This window comes from Somniosus microcephalus, chromosome 28 (assembly GCF_052327205.1).
Source record: "Somniosus microcephalus isolate GS21.2 chromosome 28, FLI_Smic_1.0, whole genome shotgun sequence".
NCBI classification, from domain to species: Eukaryota; Metazoa; Chordata; class Chondrichthyes; order Squaliformes; family Somniosidae; genus Somniosus; species Somniosus microcephalus.
In genome coordinates, this window is record NC_141014.1 from 24,784,185 (window position 1) to 24,802,777 (window position 18,593).

An 18,593-nucleotide genomic window follows, 5' to 3' on the forward strand; every position below is an offset into this window, starting at 1 on the left:
GATATTGCTGGTCATATAATTCCAGAAAGAGCTTCATGATTTTTTGATATATGACTTTATTATCTGACTATGAAATGAAAAAGATGCCAGATGTGTTCCAATCATTTGCTTCGTAATATTAATGCTTTTTTCTCTGAAAGGTGCTGGGAGCTGCAGGAATGGGAGCCCCCAAAAACTAAGGCTGCACCCAGGTTCAATGAGGTCTTTCTCCATGCTCTTGCTGAGGGAGTTAGAGGACGTCAGGAGGTCCTCTTCTCTGGAAACGGAGGGAGGAGGGTCTCCTCAGCAAACCAAGGCAGCTTGGCTGCAAATTGCTGAGGAGGTGAGTTTGACGTCTGTGTGCAGACGCACATGGGTTTAGTGTCGAAAATGGTTTAATGATCTGCTGAGGTCACCTAAAGTGTGGCCTCTGAGTTCAGGGAAATGGAAGTTCAAGAGTGAGGGCTCGGGGCGATTTCCATGTAGAATGTTGGTGGTGACACTGAGCACAAACCACCGTTTATTGGAGAGATGATGCCTGGGGTTTGAGACTGTCGGACTTATATTCATCTCCATGTGCCGGCCACCTGTGGTTGAAGCGTAAGCTTACGTGAATTTACCATGGCTGAGTGCATCCCTTGCCTGACGGCCAGCAATGTGGTCGCCTGCTGCTGGATTGGCTACATCCGGCCCCGCAAGACATCATTCCCCGTCCTCCTCCTCATCCTCCTCCTCGTCCTCTTCACCTACCTCCAAGGAGGCTGTGTGCTGAGCCACCTGTTCATCCGGCAGCACTAAGCCGCGCTGCTCTTCCTCCGAATCAGACGACCAGGGTGGGAGGATATAAATGGTAGCACCCTCGCCTCTGAGTCAGAAGTTAGTGGGTTCAAGTCCCACTCCAGAGACTTGAGCACAAAAATCTAGGCTGACACTCCCAGTGCAGTACTGAGGGAGTGCTGCACTGTCTGAGGTGCTGTCTTTCAGATGAGATGTTAAACTGAGGCTCTGTCTGCCCCCTCAGCTGGATGTAAACGATCCCATGGCCACTATTTCAATAGAAGAGCAGGGGAGTTATCCCCGGTGTCCTGCCTGATATTTATTCCTCAATCAACATCACTGAAACAGATTATCTGGCCATTATCACATTGCTGCTCTGGGAGCTTGCTGTGTGTAAATTGGCTGCTGTGTTTCCCACATTACAACAGAGCGCTGCACTGCTGGTCGGTGCTGTCTTTCAGATGAGACGTTTAACTGAGGCCTTGTCTGCCCTCTCAGGTGGACATAAAAGATCTCACGGCAACTATCTCGAAGAAGAGCAGGGGAGTTATCCCCGGTGTCCTGGGGCCAATATTTATCCCTCAATCAACATCACTAAAACAGATTATCTGGTCATTATCCCATTGCTCTTTGTGGGAGCTTGCTGTGCGCAAATTGGCTGCCGCGTTTCCTACATTACAACAGTGACTACACTTCAAAAAGTACTTCATTGGCTGTGGGAGGTCGTGAAAGGCACTATACAAACGCAAGTCTTTCTTGACATAGCTGTCTCTGGGGCAGATGTTTCTCTTCTGCTCAGCACCAGGGGGCGCTCCAACAAGGGAGCTCTCATTCCCCGTGACCTTATAGGCACAATATCTGGGAAAGTGGGCTGCGGCCTGCCTCTGTCCGTGGGCTCACTCCCAGAGCAGCTCGCAGTCCAGGAGCTCAGTCAACTGGAGTCGGGGGGCCCGTCCACTCCAGCTTAGACACATTTAATTTGAAAAGGCCAAGACTGAGACAAGGATCTGCAACAGACCACCGAGTCACGTAAGACAGAAGACAGATTACTGTGTGAAGCGACAAGTATTTAATCAAGCAAATTCCATATTTCTCTGAAGCTAACTCTACCATCCACCACCATCACGTGGATTGACTCTGAGATCACAGTTCATCATCTGGAGCCTTTCTGCATCTTAACCCCATCTTGTATGGCTTCGGGGCTAGCAACGAATTGTATTCACCTTGCAGGCTTGGTGAAGAGGTCTTGTCGGGCCAGTAGAACTCAAATTTCTGGAGGAGAGAAGTGAAGAACAGAAAGAGCTCCATTCTGGCCAGTTTTTCTCCCGGGCACGCTCGCAGACCTAGAACATTCAACGCAACATTCAACGTGTTAATGAGTGGAGATGAAAAATAAACCTCGCTTGAAGCAATTCAGAGTGGTTCAAGTGTTCAGACTACATTGCAAATCATGTTGCCAGCAGATAGTAAAACACCATATGGTAGACGTTAGGCGTTACTCTATTGATGGTCCCAATCTTGGCATCCTACTTGATCCTGAGCTGAGCTTCATACCCCTTATCCTCTCCATCACCAAGTCCACCTTCTTCCAGCTCCGCAACATCGCCTTTCTCCGTCCCGTCTCAGCTCACCTGCGGCTGAAACCCTCATCTGTACCTCTAGACTCAACTCACCCAATGCTCTCCTGGTTATCCTCTAACAACAACAATGAATTGCATTTATATATTGCCTTTAACGAAGTCAAACATCCCCAAGGCGCTTCACAGGAGCGTTATCAGACAGAATTTGACACCGCGCTGCATAAGCAGATATTAGGACAGGTGACCAAAAGCAAGGTCAATGAGGCAGGTTTTAAGGAGCGTCTTAAAGGAGGAGAGAGAGGCGGAGATGTTTAGGGAGGGAATTCCAGAGCTTAGGGCCTAGACAGCTGAAGGCACGGCCGCTAATGGCGGGGTGAAGGAAGTGAGGATGCGCTAGAGTTCAGAATTGGAGGAACGCGGAGATCTCGGAGGGTTGTAGGGCTGGAGGAGGTCACAGAGATAGGGAGGGGTGAGGCTACGGAAGGATGAGAATGTTAAAATCGGGACGTTGCCGGACCGGGAGCCAGTGTAGGTCAGCGAGCACAGGGGTGATGGGCGAACGGGACTTGGTGCGAGTTAGGACACAAGCAGCAGAGGTTTGGATGATTTCAGAGATTTCCACAAAGAAAGGAGAAATAACGTCAGAGACTTGCAGTTAGCAGAGGTCCCCTCCCCACCCCCCACCTCTATCTTCAGGAAGAATAAAGCATGAGTTGTGTTGGAAGGCGCTCCTGCTTGTTGTTAGGGTGAAGATTAAATTAATCTAGAACTGATTGTAAACAAGAATCTTGGCAGCCTGAAGTGCCGACTCACCCATTGAAAATGGAATGAATGCCTCTGGTTTAAAGAATTCCCCATTTTCATTCAGGAAGTTCTCTGGATTAAATTGTTTTGGGTCCTTCCATTGTGTCTCATCAGACAAAGCTGACAGCATGTTTATTATGATAAGCGTTCCCTGGAAATACAGAACAAAATATCTGCATTAAGTCACACAACGCAAAGGGTTACATCTCACCGTCTCTTACACAGCATCATCATCGGTATTTAAGGAAAGGCAGAAAAGCTGGAATGGTCATTTGTTCCACTCCCGGCCTGGAGGAACAAGCACTTCTTAAGATAAAAATAAAAAAGTTTATGCATCTCGTGTTATCAAATGGAGCACAGGAGGGGGTCATGACGATGGTTTTGAAAGGGAGGGTACCTGAGGGGAAGAAACAATTACAACATCAATAGCATGGGCACCAGAAAGGGAAATTGGGTGGTCAGCAGTTTAGTAGGAATGGGGGGGTCAAGGAATCCTAGGTTGCTCAGGGACGTAAGGTTGGACATAGATCAAAAGCTTGTGGCTCTGGCCAGAATCTTTCAATCCTCTTTGGATATGGGCGTAGTGCCAGAGGACTGGAGGGTTGAAAATGTTGCAACCCTGCTCAAAAAAGGCGAGAGGGATAAAACCTGTAACTCTAGGCCAGTTGGTGCTGGGGAAACGTCCAGAGGCCATAATCCAGGCCAAAAATGAACCGTCACTTAGAGGAACAATGGTTAATAAACGACAGCGAACATGAATTTATGAAAGGCAAATCGTGTCTGACAAACCTGATTGAGTTCTTCAATGAAGAAACAGAGAGGGTTGATGAGGGTAATGCAGTTGATGTTGTTTATATGGACTTTCAACAGGCGCTCGATTAAGTGCTGTGTAATAGACCTGTTAGCAAAATTAAAACCCTTGGGATGAAAGGGGCAGTGGCAGCATGGATGCAAAACTGGCTCAGAGACAGAAAGCAGAGAGTAGTGGTGAAACGTTGATTTTCGGACTGTTGGGAAATATATAGTGGTGTTCCCCGGGGGTTAGTATTAGGGCCACTGTACCTTCTGATATATATTAATGACCTGGACTTGGGTATAGGGGGCAAAATTTAAAAGATTGCAGATGACACAAAACTTGGAAATGTGGTAAACAGTGAGGAAGATAGTAATAGACTTCAGGAGGACATAGACAGACTAGAGAAATGACAGATGAAATTTAATGCAGAGAAGTGTGAAGTGATACATTTTGGAAGGAAGAATGAGGAGAGGCAAAATAAATTATATGGTATAATTTTAAAGGGTCCTGGAACAGAGAGACCATGGGGCTAGGAATTCGGTGCATTTGCGCCTCTCGTTAGCGCCCCTGAAATGTGGAGAAATTTCTTCACTCAAAGGGTTGTGAATCTTTTGAATTCTCCACCTGAGAGAGCTGTGGTTGCTCAGTCGTTGAGTATATTCAAGACAGAGATCGATAGGTTTTGCGGAACGAAGGGAATTAAGGGATATGGGGAGAGTGCGGGAAGGTGGAATTGAGGTAAAAGATCAGCCATGATCTTATTGAATGGCGGAGCAGGCTTGAAGGGCCAAATGGCCGACTCCAGCTCCTATTTCTTATGTTCTTATGTTCTGTCTTTGTGTACTTTGGCCATTCACTGATCGCACTGGCAGATCCAAGAAGCCTATCAGTGTCAGTTTGCTCAGCTGAGGAATGGCTGAGGCTCTGCGAGGGACAGAGACAAATTGCAATTAGGCAAAATAGAAAAGCACTCTGATAGAAAAGAATGAGTTGTAGGAGTCTCTGCACTCCTAACAAAGAACGTATAACTTACTGGAAGTTAACAAACTGAATTTATTGTCTAAGAACTTTACAAAACAAGAAACTACAGGAGAAGCTCAAAACAGGTCTTTTCTCTTTCAATCCACATGAGGACTGGCTGGCCCCGCCCTCTACCTCTGACGTCATGACGTCATCACGTTTCCCGCCGAAGGGGACGTCACGTGACCCACGTGATGACGTCATCGCGTCAGATCGCGATGTTGTCGATCTAGCTCTGTTTACCCAGAGCCAACTTGAAAGGTAATAACATTGGTTACAGACAATTAATGCTAGAGGTAATAACATTGGTTACAGACAATTATGTAAGTCACTTAGTGGTTTTGCCACATACGCCCCCCCAGAATTGTCTTTAACGAAAAGAGTCAATTGCTGAGGAGGTCGGACAAGTCTGTTGGACCGACTCCGAAATTCCCGGCGGGGCAAATGCTGAGCAGGCGGCGAACTGGTAGGCGGTACGGTGTTGTCAGGTGTGGTAGCGGCCGGCGGCCGGCCATGGCGCGGAGGCTGCGCCAGCTCGATCGGTCGTTCGAGGTCCAGGTGCGCAGGCTTGAGGCGATCGACAGAGATGTGATCCGGTTTGCCCCCGACGTCAATCACGAAACTCTTGTCCCCTGCCTGCAAAACCTTGAAGGGTCCGGCATACGGCGGTGCGAGCGGGGTACGATGGCCGTCCTGGCGCACAAACACGAATTTGGCTTTCAACAACTCCCTGGGGACGTTGGACGAAAGCAAACCGTGCCGTGAGGTCGGAACTGGGCAGAAACAGTGGGCCGTATCCCGGAGGGTCTCTTTTTGTGTGGCCGCGGACCATGGTCGCGTAGGTAACGGCAGGAATTCACCTGGGACTCGAAGCGGTTGCCCATAAACCATCTCCGCCGCCGCCGACTGGAGATCTTCCTTCGGCGCCGTGCGGAGTCCTAACATCACCCACGGTAGTTTGTCGACCCAGGATGCATCCAGCAGGCTGGCCCTGAGCGACGCCTTCAAGGAGCGGTGGAACCGCTCGCACAAGCCGTTCGCCTGTGGGTGATAGGCCGTAGTGCGGTGGAGTTTAACGCCCAACACGGAAATCACCTCGTTCCACAGTTCAGACGAAAATTGCGGCCCCCGATCCGACGAAATATCCGCAGGGACACCAAAACGGGCTACCCAGGATGAAACGAAAGCTCGAGCAACGTCCGCAGATGTGGTGGACGTCAGGGAAACTGCCTTCGGCCACCTCGTGGTGCGATCCACCATCATCAAAAGGTACGTAAAGCCCCGGGAAGGTGGGAGTGGTCCCACTAAGTCGATGTGAATATGATCAAATCGCCGTTCCGGGACCTCTAAGGTGGCGAGCGGGGCTCTGACATGGCGCTGCACCTTGGACCGTTGGCAAACAACACAAGTGTTCGCCCAGTCCCTGACGTCCTTGTGTATTCCCCTCCATACGAATTTGGAGACCAGCAGTTTTTGTGATGCCCGCATCCCAGGGTGCGATAGGCCGTGTAAGGCATCGAAAATCGTACGACGCTATTTGGACGGGACGATCGGACGGGGTGCACCCAGCGAAACATCGCAGAGCAGAGTGGTACCTGCGGAATGGAAAGGCACATCCCTCGGCTGGAGGCTGTTTGGAACCGAACGAAAACCCTGGGTCTCCGGGTCGTCCGCTTGGTCAACCGCCATCTGTGCATAGTCAATGCCCAATTGGACGGCCTGGACGGCGGCGCGGGATAGGCAATCGGCGACGACGTTGTCCTTACCGGCCACATGTCGGATGTCGGTGGTGAACTCCGATATGTACGTCAGCTGCCGTTGCTGCTGAGCCGACCATGGTTCCACAGACTTGGCCATTGCGAACAGCAATGGCTTGTGGTCGACAAACGCGATGAAGCGTCGTCCTTCGAGGAGGAAACGGAAATGGCGGATGGCCAAAAACAAAGCCAACAGCTCTCGATCGAAAGTACTGTACCGGCGTTCATGCCGTTGTAGCTGGCGGCTAAAAAAGGCCAGGGGTTGCCACATGCCGTCGACCCACTGCTCCTGGACGGCCCCCACCGCGTAGTCTGACGCGTCCGTCGTGAGAGCGATGGTGGCTCCCAGCAGGGGGTGTGCTAACATGGTCGCATTGGCGAGTGCGGCTTTCGTCTCCTCGAGAGCACGATCCATGTCCTGTGACCATTCCACAGGGTCCTTTCCCGTCGAGCCTCTGAGGGCCTCATATAGAGGACGCATGAGCTGTGCAGCCCTGGGGATGAAACGATGATAGAAGTTAACCATCCCCAGGAACTCCTGTAAAGCTTTCACGGATTTCGGTTTCGGGAACGCCGCAATTGCTTCCACCTTGGCCCGAAGTGGCGTTGCCCCCGTGGGGGTTATGCGGTGGCCCAGGAAATCCAGTTGCGATAGGCCGAAACGGCATTTGTCCGAGTTAACGATGAGGCCGTGCTGCTGAAGTCGTCTGAAAAGGACCCGAAGGTGCTCGAGGTGTTCCTCCTTGGAGGTGCTGGCAACCAGAATATCGTCCAAATAGACAAACAGAAAGTCAAGGTGCCGCAGGACTGAATCCATGAGGCGCTGAAACGCCTGTGCCGCATTCTTAAGCCCAAACGGCATTCGCAGGAATTCAAAGAGTCCAAAGGGGGTAATTACCGCTGTCTTTTCGACATCCTGAGGGTGCACCGGCACCTGATGGTAACCACGGACGAGGTCGATTTTGGAGAAGATGGACGTCCCCGCCAAATGTGCTGAGAAATCCTGTATATGGGGAATGGGGTAGCGGTCGGGCGTCGTTATGTCATTGAGGCGGCGATAATCCCCACAGGGCCGCCATCCCCTGCCGGGCTTGGGGACGATGTGGAGCGGGGAGGACCAGGGGCTACTGGACCGACGGATGATCCCCATTTTTTCCATCACGGCGAACTCCGCCTTTGCTGCCGCTAGCTTACTGGGCTTTAAACGTCGCGCCCTGGCGTAAACGGGCGAGCCGGTCATCGAAATATGGTGCTCCACCCTATGCTTGACGGTCGGAGCCGAAAAGTTGGGCTTCGTCAGCTCGGGGAAATCCTCGAGGAGCCGGGCGAAATCGTCGGGCTGCGGCCGCGCACATGAAATCGTGTGTGACGCAGCTGTGCTGCGCGTCCCCGAAATATCGTCGAGCGTGGCGGCGCGAACGAGGCGTCGATTTTTCACGTCCACCAACAGGCCGTTGGCGCCTAAAAGGTCAGCACCCAACAGGGCCTGTGAGATTTGAGCGGTGATGAAATTCCAGCTGAAAAACTGTCCACCGAAACATACTCGGACGAGGCGCTTCCCGCAAGTGCGGATCGAACCCCCGTTGGCCGCTTGCATAGGGGGCCCACAGCTGCCGGAGCGAAGGTCTATGACCGAGGCGGGCAGTATGCTGCATTGCGCCCCCGTGTCGCATAGAAAACGACGGCCGGAGATGGAGTCGGTTACGTAGGTGAGATTCCCGGAAGCACCGATCGCCATCGCAGCCGCGGGGGAAGTACCGGGACCGGTGTGCATGACTCGCGGCAGTCTATTCGACGGTCTGGTAACGAAAGTGCACGGTGAGCGGCAGCAGCGGGCCTTCGGGCCGAAACGAGCATGGTAGTAGCAGAAACCGGTCGTCGGAGGCGCCTTTGTCGGAGCCGGGGCCGGGCTCTTCATGGCGGGGCGTTGCGCGAGGGCACAGTATTGTTGCCGGACCGCGTAAATCTTATCCGCCTCTTCGGCGAGCGCGACGCAGTCTGCGGTTTCTGCTCGGGCGAGGGACGCCTGTACTTGCTCAGGAAGTTGAGTAAGGAACAGTTCGTGAAACAGAAAGCACTGGGGCTCGGACCCCAGGAGAGTCAGCATATGACTCATCATTTCCGAGGGTTTGGAGTCTCCTAACCCTGGTAGAGCCAGTAAACGGCGAGCGCGCTCCGCTTTGGTGAGACCAAATACCTGCAGCAATCGTGTCTTGATGGCGACATACTTGTCCGCAGTCGGAGGACTCTCCAGCAGGCTGATGATTCTCGACGCCGTCGAGCTCTCGAGGGCGGAGACCACGTGGAGATATCTGGTCTGATCCTGAACGATGTTGCGGAGCTCAAATTGCGCCTCGGCTTGCACAAACCAAGAGGCTGCCTGTTGTTCCCAGAATTGGGGGAGCTTCAAGGCCACTGCGTTGGCCTCCATCACTGGCCTGTGTTCGGCGTTCACCGCGAAAAACGATCACGAGGAATCGGGGTCACCAATGTAGGAGTCTCTGCACTCCTAACAAAGAATCTATAACTTACTGGAAGTTAACAAACTGAATTTATTGTCTAAGAACTTTACAAAACAAGAAACTACAGGAGAAGCTCAAAACAGGTCTTTTCTCTTTCAATCCACACGAGGACTGGCTGGTCCCGCCCTCTACCTCTGACGTCATGACATCATCACGTTTCCCGCCGAAGGGGACATCATGTGACCCACGTGATGACGTCATCGCGTCAGATCGCGATGTTGTCGATCTAGCTCTGTTTAACCAGAGCCAACTTGAAAGGTAATAACATTGGTTACAGACAATTAATGCTAGAGGTAATAACATTGGTTACAGACAATTAATGCTAGAGGTAATAACATTGGTTACAGACAATTATGTAAGTCACTTAGTGGTTTCGCCACAGAGTCACCTTTTTGATTGTGTATCCCCTAAAGCTTGTGTCTTGTATTGTTGCGTGGCCCGCTGCAAGTGGTACTATGTTCCCAAATCTTTGAATTTCATGAACAACAGCGTTGACATACGGCATGTTGGTTCCATCCTCCATGGATGGGGCACGGGACCAGCCGATCACCTTGCCTATCTCCTTCTGACACTTTTCTGTAAAGCAAAACAGAAAAGAATAACAGTTGACGTCAGGTGCACAACCTGTCCCTCAAATTGATAATTACGTGTTCTCTGTGTCCATTGATGAATTTGTCAAGGCCAAATCCTTGGGAAAGTTGGGATTGTTAGAGCAGAGAAGGCCATGGGGAGATTTAATAGAGGTGTTCAAAATTACGAGGGGTTTTGATAGGGTAGATAGGGAGAAACTGTTTCCACTGGCGGAGAGGTCGGTAACCAGCGGACACAGATTGAAGATAATTGACCAGAGAACCAGAGGAGATGAGGAGGATTCTTTTTACCCAATGAGTGGTGAGGATTTGGAATGCGCTGCCTGATAGGGCGGTGGAAGCAGATTCAACAGTAACCGTCAAAAGGGAATTGGAGAAATACTTGAAAAGTATAAATTTGTAGGGCCAAGGGGAAAGAGCAGGGAAGTGGGACTGATTGGATAGCTCTTTCAAAGAGCCGGCACAGACACGATGGGCCGAATGGCCTCCTTCAATCGCTGCGTCTAAAAACATTCTGCTCATCTCCCCCTTATGTACTCATTGTGTGCTCTGATATCGTCAATGGGAGATTGTACCCATAACTCATTATTTATGGGATGTCTGTGGCTGGAAAGATCTAATGTTGCTGCAGGGGATATTGTACAGGAAATGACTGCTCCCAAAGTATCTCCAAACAGCAGTTCCAAGGCATAAAACTGAGCAACTTGAGATGAGTGAGGCTCACTGAAAAGTGGAGAAATGCCTTCCTTTACAACACTTATTATGGGCAATTTAGTAGAACGGCCACCCCCTTTAAGTCGGAGACCTGGTTGTACCTTGTATATCTGGATAAAGCATCATGTATAGAATGCCCCATTGGAGAGTAGTTGTTGTGGTTACCGTTCCAGCACCAAAGAGATCGTTGACATTCTGGAGCAGGTTTCCCTCCGTCAAGCAAGAGTCAGGAGAGTTCTGTTCCTGCAAAATAAATGTTATTCTTCTTTCTAATTCTTAACAACACCAAAGTCTTCCACCAGCGAACCCTTGCTCCCTGCCGAGGTAACTGCACACCAGAGGGAGAAAGTGACGCAAGGAAAAGTCCAGGATAATTCAGCCCATTGAAGGTTGTCCAACTGGTATGAGGATTTCAAACTCCCCCAATCATAGAATCACAGAATAATACAGCGCTGAAGGCGGCCATTCGGCCCATCGTGCCTGTGCCAGATCTTTGAGCGAGCTCTCCAATTAGTCCCACTCCGCCCTGCTCTTTCCCCATAGCCCTGCAAATATTTCCTTTTCCAGTAGAGGCAGGGACCCTAATCACATTTAAAAAGTACTTGAATGTGCACCTGGGATGCTCTAACCTGCAGGGCTACGGACCAAGAGCTGGGAAGTGGGATTAGGATGGATAGCTCTTTGTTGGCCGGCGCGGACACGATGGGCCAAAATGGCTTCCTTCCGAAGCTGTAACTTTCTATGATTCTATGATTTGCCGTCTTGTTGAGCTCCTCGTACGTTGCCAGGGGTGGGGGAGAGAAGGGGGGGTGGGGGAGTGGGGTAGGGACAACATCTGAATTCTCCTTGCCCCATTCCGCATAGCCCGCCAGTGCCACGATCTCAGGCCGTCAGGTACGGCACTCTTATAGAATTGGCTTTACAATTGTTGCAGTCAGATCGTAGCTGGTGTGAACTTGAAGTGATTTGAGGCTATCTACTGGCCGGAGCTGGGTCTCACGCCGCCTTGACGGAATATGATTCGGACACTTGCTCTGACGCTTTTCATACAGGCCAATGCCAAAAGAGTCTTTTCAGATGGCACCCCATCCACCACCTTAAACATTCACTCCCTCCACCACCGGCGCACCGCGGCTGCAGTGTGTACCATCCACAAGGTGCACTGCAGCAACTCGCCAAGAGTTCTTCGGCAGCACCTCCCAAACCCGCGACCTCTTCCACTTAGAAGGACAAGGGCAGTGGGTGCATGGGAACACCACCACCTCCAAGCTCCCCATCAAGTCACACACCATCCTGACTTGGAAATATATCGGCCGATCCTTCATCGTCGCTGGGTCAAAATCCTGGAACTCCCTCTCTAACAGCACCGTGGGAACACCTTCACCACATGGACTGCAGCCGTTCAAGAAGGCGGCTCACCACCACCTTCTCAAGGGCAATTAGGGATGGGCAATAAATGCTGGTCTTGCCAGCGATGCCCACATCCCATGAACAAATAAAAACATTTCTTGTTTACAGCGTCCAGCATGTGTAGCGGGCAAATTGCGTTGACGCCAACGTGCCCGCTATAACTGGTAGGACTATTATTCTCTCTAAGATCAATACATTGAAGGGGAAGCTCATCAGAAATGCACGGTGGGCGGGCAACCAGTTGGGTTCGCAATACCAAGAGGGAGGCACCAATGGGGTCCATTATGGGGGAGAAGGGTCCTGAAGGTCAGAGGCGAGCCCCCACTGAAAACCACAGCCAAGACCTTCAGCACCTACAGCAGGTAAGTGTTCAGGGCCAGAATGGAGGCGAAGGAGGCCACCACAAAGCCAGCTTCCTCCACGGGGGGAATCTCAGCGACATTCCTCGGGTTCATCGCCACCTTCCCCATGGGAAGCGGCAGTAATACAGGCAGACGGATGGAAATCAGCCAGGGAATGATGCCCTCCACCCCGTCGCCATTTACATGCGGAGGTCTCAGCAGCAGAGGTAGAGGGAGCGAGACGGGTCAGGCGGTGAAGCCCCCCCTCGCTCGCATTCCCTTCATTCTCCACCGCTATCCCACTACTTTAAAGATGGCTTGCGCTGATTTTCTCACCTACTAGTAGCTGGGCCGAGGCTGCTGTTTCACTGAGGACACTGAGTGAGTTACTGAAGGGAGAAAAGCATTTTGGGCCGTTAGTCTGACCTGGGATCGAAGCAGACTTTCAGAGGTGAAAGGTCAAAGAACAAAGCTCTAGCCTATTGCAATGCACAGACCCACCAACAAAATGAAATACTTCATTAAATGCTGTGCTCACCTTTTCCATTTCCAGTAAATAGGCATCAATAAAATCCCGGATCTCTTCACCATTCAGAGTGTCTTTGTGCTGGTTTATGATGTCCTGAAGTATGGCTTCAACTAAGGCCTGGTTTTCAAATATCCTCCGAATAGGCCCCAGGAAGTAGCGAAGGAATCGAGCTATGGGATACACCTAGCAGCAAGCACAAGAGGATCACCATCAATGATCCCTGTAAGCTGCACATCGTTCTGCACAGTCTGCTTCTTTTAATTTGCGGTCCCTTTACATTATTGCGCATACGCGGTCATTACATTGTAAAGGCGGCCTGCGCGGGTCCTTTGAGATTACTGCGCGGCCACGAACCTTCGGGGGAGCATTGATCACCATGTATAATTTTGGTGTTCCAATACACAGTGAGTCACAAGGCTTTCAACATTCCCATCCCCATCTGCCCTCTCAGTTGGATGTGAAAGATCTCAGGGCACTATTTGAAGAGGTGCCGGAGAGTTGTCCCCGGTGTCCTGACCAATATTCATCCCTCAACCAACATCACTAAAACAGGTTATCTGGTCATTTATCTCATTGCTGTTTGTGGGACCTTGCTGTGCGCACATTGACTGCCATGTCTCATAAGAACATAAAAATTAGGAGCAGGAGTAGGCCATATGGCCCTTCGAGCCTGCTCCGCCATTCAATAAGATCATGGCTGATCATCGACCTCACTCCACTTTCCCGCAGATAGATAAAACATATTTGTTGAAATTCGCTGCCATTTCCTTATTCCACTTTATAATTTCATCTGTCTCAGCCTCTAAGGGACCAACGTGCACTTTGGCTACTTTCTTCCTTTTTACATATTGTAGAAGCTCTTACAATCTGTTTCCTACATTTTAACAGTGATTACACTTCACAAATACTTGTAGCATAGTGGTAATGTCACTGGGCTAGTAATCCCGAGGCCTGGACTAATGATCCAGAGACGTGAGCGCAAATCCCACCACGGCACCTGGGGAATTTATATTCAGTTAATTAAATAAATCTGGAATTATAAAGCTAATATCAGTAATGGTGACCATGAAACTATCGGATTGTTATAAAAACCCACCTGGTTCACTGATGTCCTTTAGGGAAAGAAATCTGCTGTCCTTACCCGACTCTTAACTGCCCTCTGAAATGGCCTAGCAAGCCACTCAGTTGTAACAATTCACTACGAAACAACCTGCAAAGTCCTGCTCACCAACATCTGGGGACATGTGCCAAAATTGGGAGAGCTGTCCCACAGACTAGTGAAGCAACAGCCTGACATAGCCATACTCACAGAATCATGACTTTCAGCCAATGCACAGTTGATGAATCAGTACTCCTTCATGTCGAACACCACTTGGAAGAAGCACTGAGAGTAGCAAGGGCACAGAATGTACTCTGGATGGGGTACTTCAATGTCCATCACCAAGAGTGGCTTGGTAGCACCATTGCTGACTGAGCTGGCCGAGTCCTGAAGGACATAGCTGCCAGTCTGGGCCTGCGGCAGGTGGTGAGAGAACCAACACGAGGGAAGAACCTGTTTGACCTCGTCCTCACCAATCTACCTGTCGCAGATGCATCTGTCCATGACAGTATTGGTAGCAGTGACCTCTGCACAGTCATTGTGGAGACAAAGTCTTCACACTGAGGACACCCTCCATCGTGTTGTGTGGCACACCACCGTGCTAAATGGGATAGATTCAGAACAGATCTAGCAGCTCAAAACTGGGCATCCATGAGGCACTGTGGGCCATCAGCAGCAGCAGAATTGTATTCCACCACAATCTGTAACCTCATGGCCTGTCATATCCCTCACTCTACCATTAACATCAAGCCAGGCGACCAACCCTGGTTCAATAAGGAGTGTAGAACAACATGCCAGGTGCAGCACCAGGCATACCTAAACGGCTGAGTGCACTGGATACAGCAAAGTCTATGGGCCCTGACAACATCCCAGCTATCGTACTGAAGACTTGTGCTCCAGAACTAGCCACGCCTCTCGCCAAGCTGTTCCAGTACAGCTACAATACTGGCATCTATCCGACAATGTGGAAAACTGCCCAGGTATGACCTGTCCACAAAAAGCAGGACAAATCCAACCCAGCCAATTACCACACAATCAGTCTACTCTCAATCATCAGCAAAGTAATGGAAGGTGTCATCGACAGTGCTATCAAGTGGCACTTACTCACCAATAACCTACTCACTAATGCCCAGAAAGACGGAGAAAATACTGCAGATGCTGGATATCTGAAATAAAAACAGAAAATGCTGGAGAAACTCAGCAGGTCAGGCAGCATCTGTGAAGAACGAAACAGAGTTAACGTTTCAGGTCGATGACCTTTCGCCAGCATTTTCTGTTTTTATTTCACTAATGCCCAGTTTGGGTTCCGCTAAGACCACTCGGCTCCTGACCTCATTACAGCCTTGGTCCAAACATGGACAAAGGAGCTGAATTCCAGAGGTGAGGTGAGAGTGACTGCCCTTGACATCAGGGCAGCATTTGACCGAGTGTGGCATCAAGGAGCCCGAGTGAAGAAGCAGCAACTCACCAAGGCTTCTTCGGCAGCACCTCCCAAACCCGCGACATCTCCCACTTAGAAGGACAGGGGCAGCAGGCGCACGGGAACACCACCACCTCCAAGTTACCCTCCAAGTCACACACCATCCTGACTTGGAAATATATCGCTGATCCTTCATCGTCGCTGGGTCAAAATCCTGGAACTCCCTCCCTAACAGCACTGTGGGAGTACCTTCACCACACGGACTGCAGCGGTTCAAGAAGGTGGCTCACCACCACCTTCTCAAGGGGCAATTAGGGATGGGCAATATATGCTGGCCTTGCCAGCGATGCCCACATCCCATAAAAAACGAATTGAAAAAAAATTGGCTGTAAAGTGCTTAGGGACGTCCTGAGCTGGTGAAAGGCGCTATAGAAATGCAAGTCTTTCTTTCTCATCAATTTTGCATTTTGCTGCCTCAAGGAAGTCTGATGCTGGCCAGGCAAGATCCATCCCTGCTTGCGCCACATTGGCTGTCATTAATTAGGTTATTCCTATACAGGTCGTCTTCCAACTTGTTTCTTGATACTTTGCTCAGGCTAATGGGCCTGTTCTTGCCAACAAAAGCTCTATTGCCCTTCTTGAATATGGAACATCATGTCAATGAATCCCTGTGTGTTTGAAAATAAAACTGTAGATTGATTAATGTGTTTAACGCAGGAATTGGACTGTTGCGAGTCTTAGTGGAGTTTTTTTAAGTCTACTCATAATTGACTTTAAAAAAAAATATATCTTTCAAAGGCACAGGTATACAGAGACATTGGTTTGTGATTTGTTTCATTTCCGTGTACCAGAATGGGAATCACTCCGCACTCAAAAGTGTGCGTAGTGTTTGTAGTCATCGATTCCCCACTCCCTGGGGGGACAAAATCAGCTTGAGCCCTTAATAAACCTCTATTTCACACTCTTGCCTCCTACCCGGTCCAGACTACGGGCGATTATCACAGTGTCCCCTCTGAGCACTGATTTATTGGCAAGGTGCCAGGCTAGGTCAATTGAAAATTTCAAAACTGAGATTGGTAGATTTTTGTTAGCTAAAGGGTATTAACGGTTACGTAACCAAGGCGGCTGGATGGAGTTAAGATACGGATCAGCCATAATCTAATTGAATGGCGGAACAGGCTTGAGGGGCTGAATGGCCTCCTCCTGTTCCTATGGTCCATTTTCTATGAACCAAATTTTTGACATCTGTATCCCTATTTTAAGAAGGATGTTCTCTTGTTCCTAAGGAAAGGAAGTCCTTTTTCTTTACCTGTAGCCATTTTGATGTCTGAAGCTTCATGTTCTCATCCAGCAGTTCTGTCAGTCGCGTGAATGTCTTGTCTTCATAATGGAAACGCTTCCCCAAAACTACTGAGCAAATCACGTTGGACACAGCACTGGTGATTTTAGAATTGGGATTAAAGGGTTGATCTGCACAAAAGAAAAAGAAGTGGGTAGATGTGCAGGAGCAAAGGTAGACTCCGACATTGTGAAGAGATTGCCCGGGTGAGGTAGGGTTTTGACATTCATCGCTTCATTCTTATTGCATCTTGACCGAACAGTAATGAATAGAGGAGACGGAATGTACCTTTTACTATTTACGGAGTAATTGGGTGGATATTACAGCACATTGTCTGCATGGCAGAACCCGAAACTGAAAGTGAAAGACAAAGTAAAACCGAGCCCCCCAGCAGCCCCTTCAGGTAACACCTGGGAACTGGGACAAACTTAATTGAAGCAAAACTCAAAACACAAAACTCCTTTTCCTCAGATAAAACCCCTTAGTCCTCCAGGCGTCTGGGACGGAATCTAACCCGACTTGAGCGCCGCTGGACAGGCATTGTCGGGGTGCCACTGCTAGCCGCAGGAAAACCTTCCTCCGTGGCTGATGACGCCGTGACACCTTCTGTCGATGTGACTTCCGTCGTTGTTGCAGGAAGCAGGCCGTCACTGCCTGGCAGAGGTGGTGGAGACAATGGCCTAGCCTGTGACGTCTCTGTTACTCTCACCGGAGTACAACCCCGTAGCTGGTCTACGTGGCGTCTGTGTAGCTGGCCATCAGGTGTACGGATGCTGTACGACAGGGGACCCGTGGCCTGCTCCACCACGGCAGGCATCCATTTGTCTCCTCCTGCATAGCAACGGGCAAACACAGTCTCTGATGGCTCGAACTGCCTGGCGGTGCCCTGGTGCTTCTTAGCCAGCTCCTCTTGCTTTGTGTGCATCTCATCCCTGTAGTCCGGGTGTAGCCGGTCCAGTGCAGTCACCAGCCGGCGACCCATCAGCATCTCGGACGGACTCTTCCCCGTTGCTGCGTTTGGTGTGGTATGCTGTGATAACAGGAACCTGGCCAATCTGGTTTGTCAGTCCCCCACCGATATCCTCACCAGTGCCTCTTTTGTGGTTTGCACCATCCTCTCTGCCTGCCCGTTAGAGGAGGAGTGATAGGGCGCTGTGGTCGCGTGGCGGATCCAGTTTCTGCCTGCAAAAGCCTTGAACTCCGCTGACGTGAAGGCTCCTCCATTGTCCGAAACCAGCACGTCGGGGACCCCATGTGTGGCAAACAGCAAACGCAACATTTTGATCACTGCACTGGATGTCATGGAGCTCATGATAGCCACCTCCAGCCATTTCGAATGAGAACCCACCACTATCAAAAAGACCTTCCCCTGAAATGGCCCTGCAAAGTCAATGTGGAGTCTTGACCATTTATGAGTGGTCCACTCCCAGGGGTGAAGGGGAGCCTTGGATGGGCTATGGCGAGTCAGCTGACATGTCTCACAGCTCTTTATCACCTCCTCCACGTCTCGGTCCAACCCCGGCCACCAGACGTAGCTTCTCGCCAACGCCTTCATGTGCACAATCCCAGGGTGTGAGTCATGTAGTATTTTCAGCACCTCCTCTCTTGCGGCGGCAGGAACCACCACACGGCTTCCCCAGAGCATGCAGTTCTTGTGTGCAGACATTTCATGGCGCCTCTGAACGAAGGGCTTGAAATGCTCCTCCTGGACCTCGGAGGGCCAGCCATGCAGCAGCCAGCGTAGCACCCGTGATAAGACTGGATCTTTCTGTGTGAGGCTGCTAATCTGCTGGGCATGGAGTGGGGCCTCCGGAACCTCCTCCAGTAGCAGCACCTCCAGGGGTGGTGGCGTCTCAGCCATCGGCCGGTTCAAAGGCAAGCGACTCAGAGCATCAGCATTAGCCAGCATCTTCCCA

General features: G+C 50.4%; 1 protein-coding gene across 1 annotated transcript in view; it reads right to left on the reverse strand.

The window, feature by feature from the left end:
- Positions 1-1,802: 1,802 nt before the first annotated feature.
- Positions 1,803-18,593, reverse strand: part of LOC147099453 (cytochrome P450 2J2-like) — a 31,531-nt gene continuing 14,740 nt past the window's right edge. Inside the window, exons 4-9 of the mRNA XM_085969623.1 lie at positions 16,648-16,808; positions 12,829-13,002; positions 10,641-10,782; positions 9,624-9,811; positions 3,150-3,291; positions 1,803-2,099 (exon numbers count right to left, since the gene is read on the reverse strand). Coding sequence (XP_085825749.1) covers positions 1,900-2,099; positions 3,150-3,291; positions 9,624-9,811; positions 10,641-10,782; positions 12,829-13,002; positions 16,648-16,808 — 1,007 coding nt within the window. The 3' untranslated portion in view covers positions 1,803-1,899. The remainder of the gene's footprint in view (positions 2,100-3,149; positions 3,292-9,623; positions 9,812-10,640; positions 10,783-12,828; positions 13,003-16,647; positions 16,809-18,593) is intronic.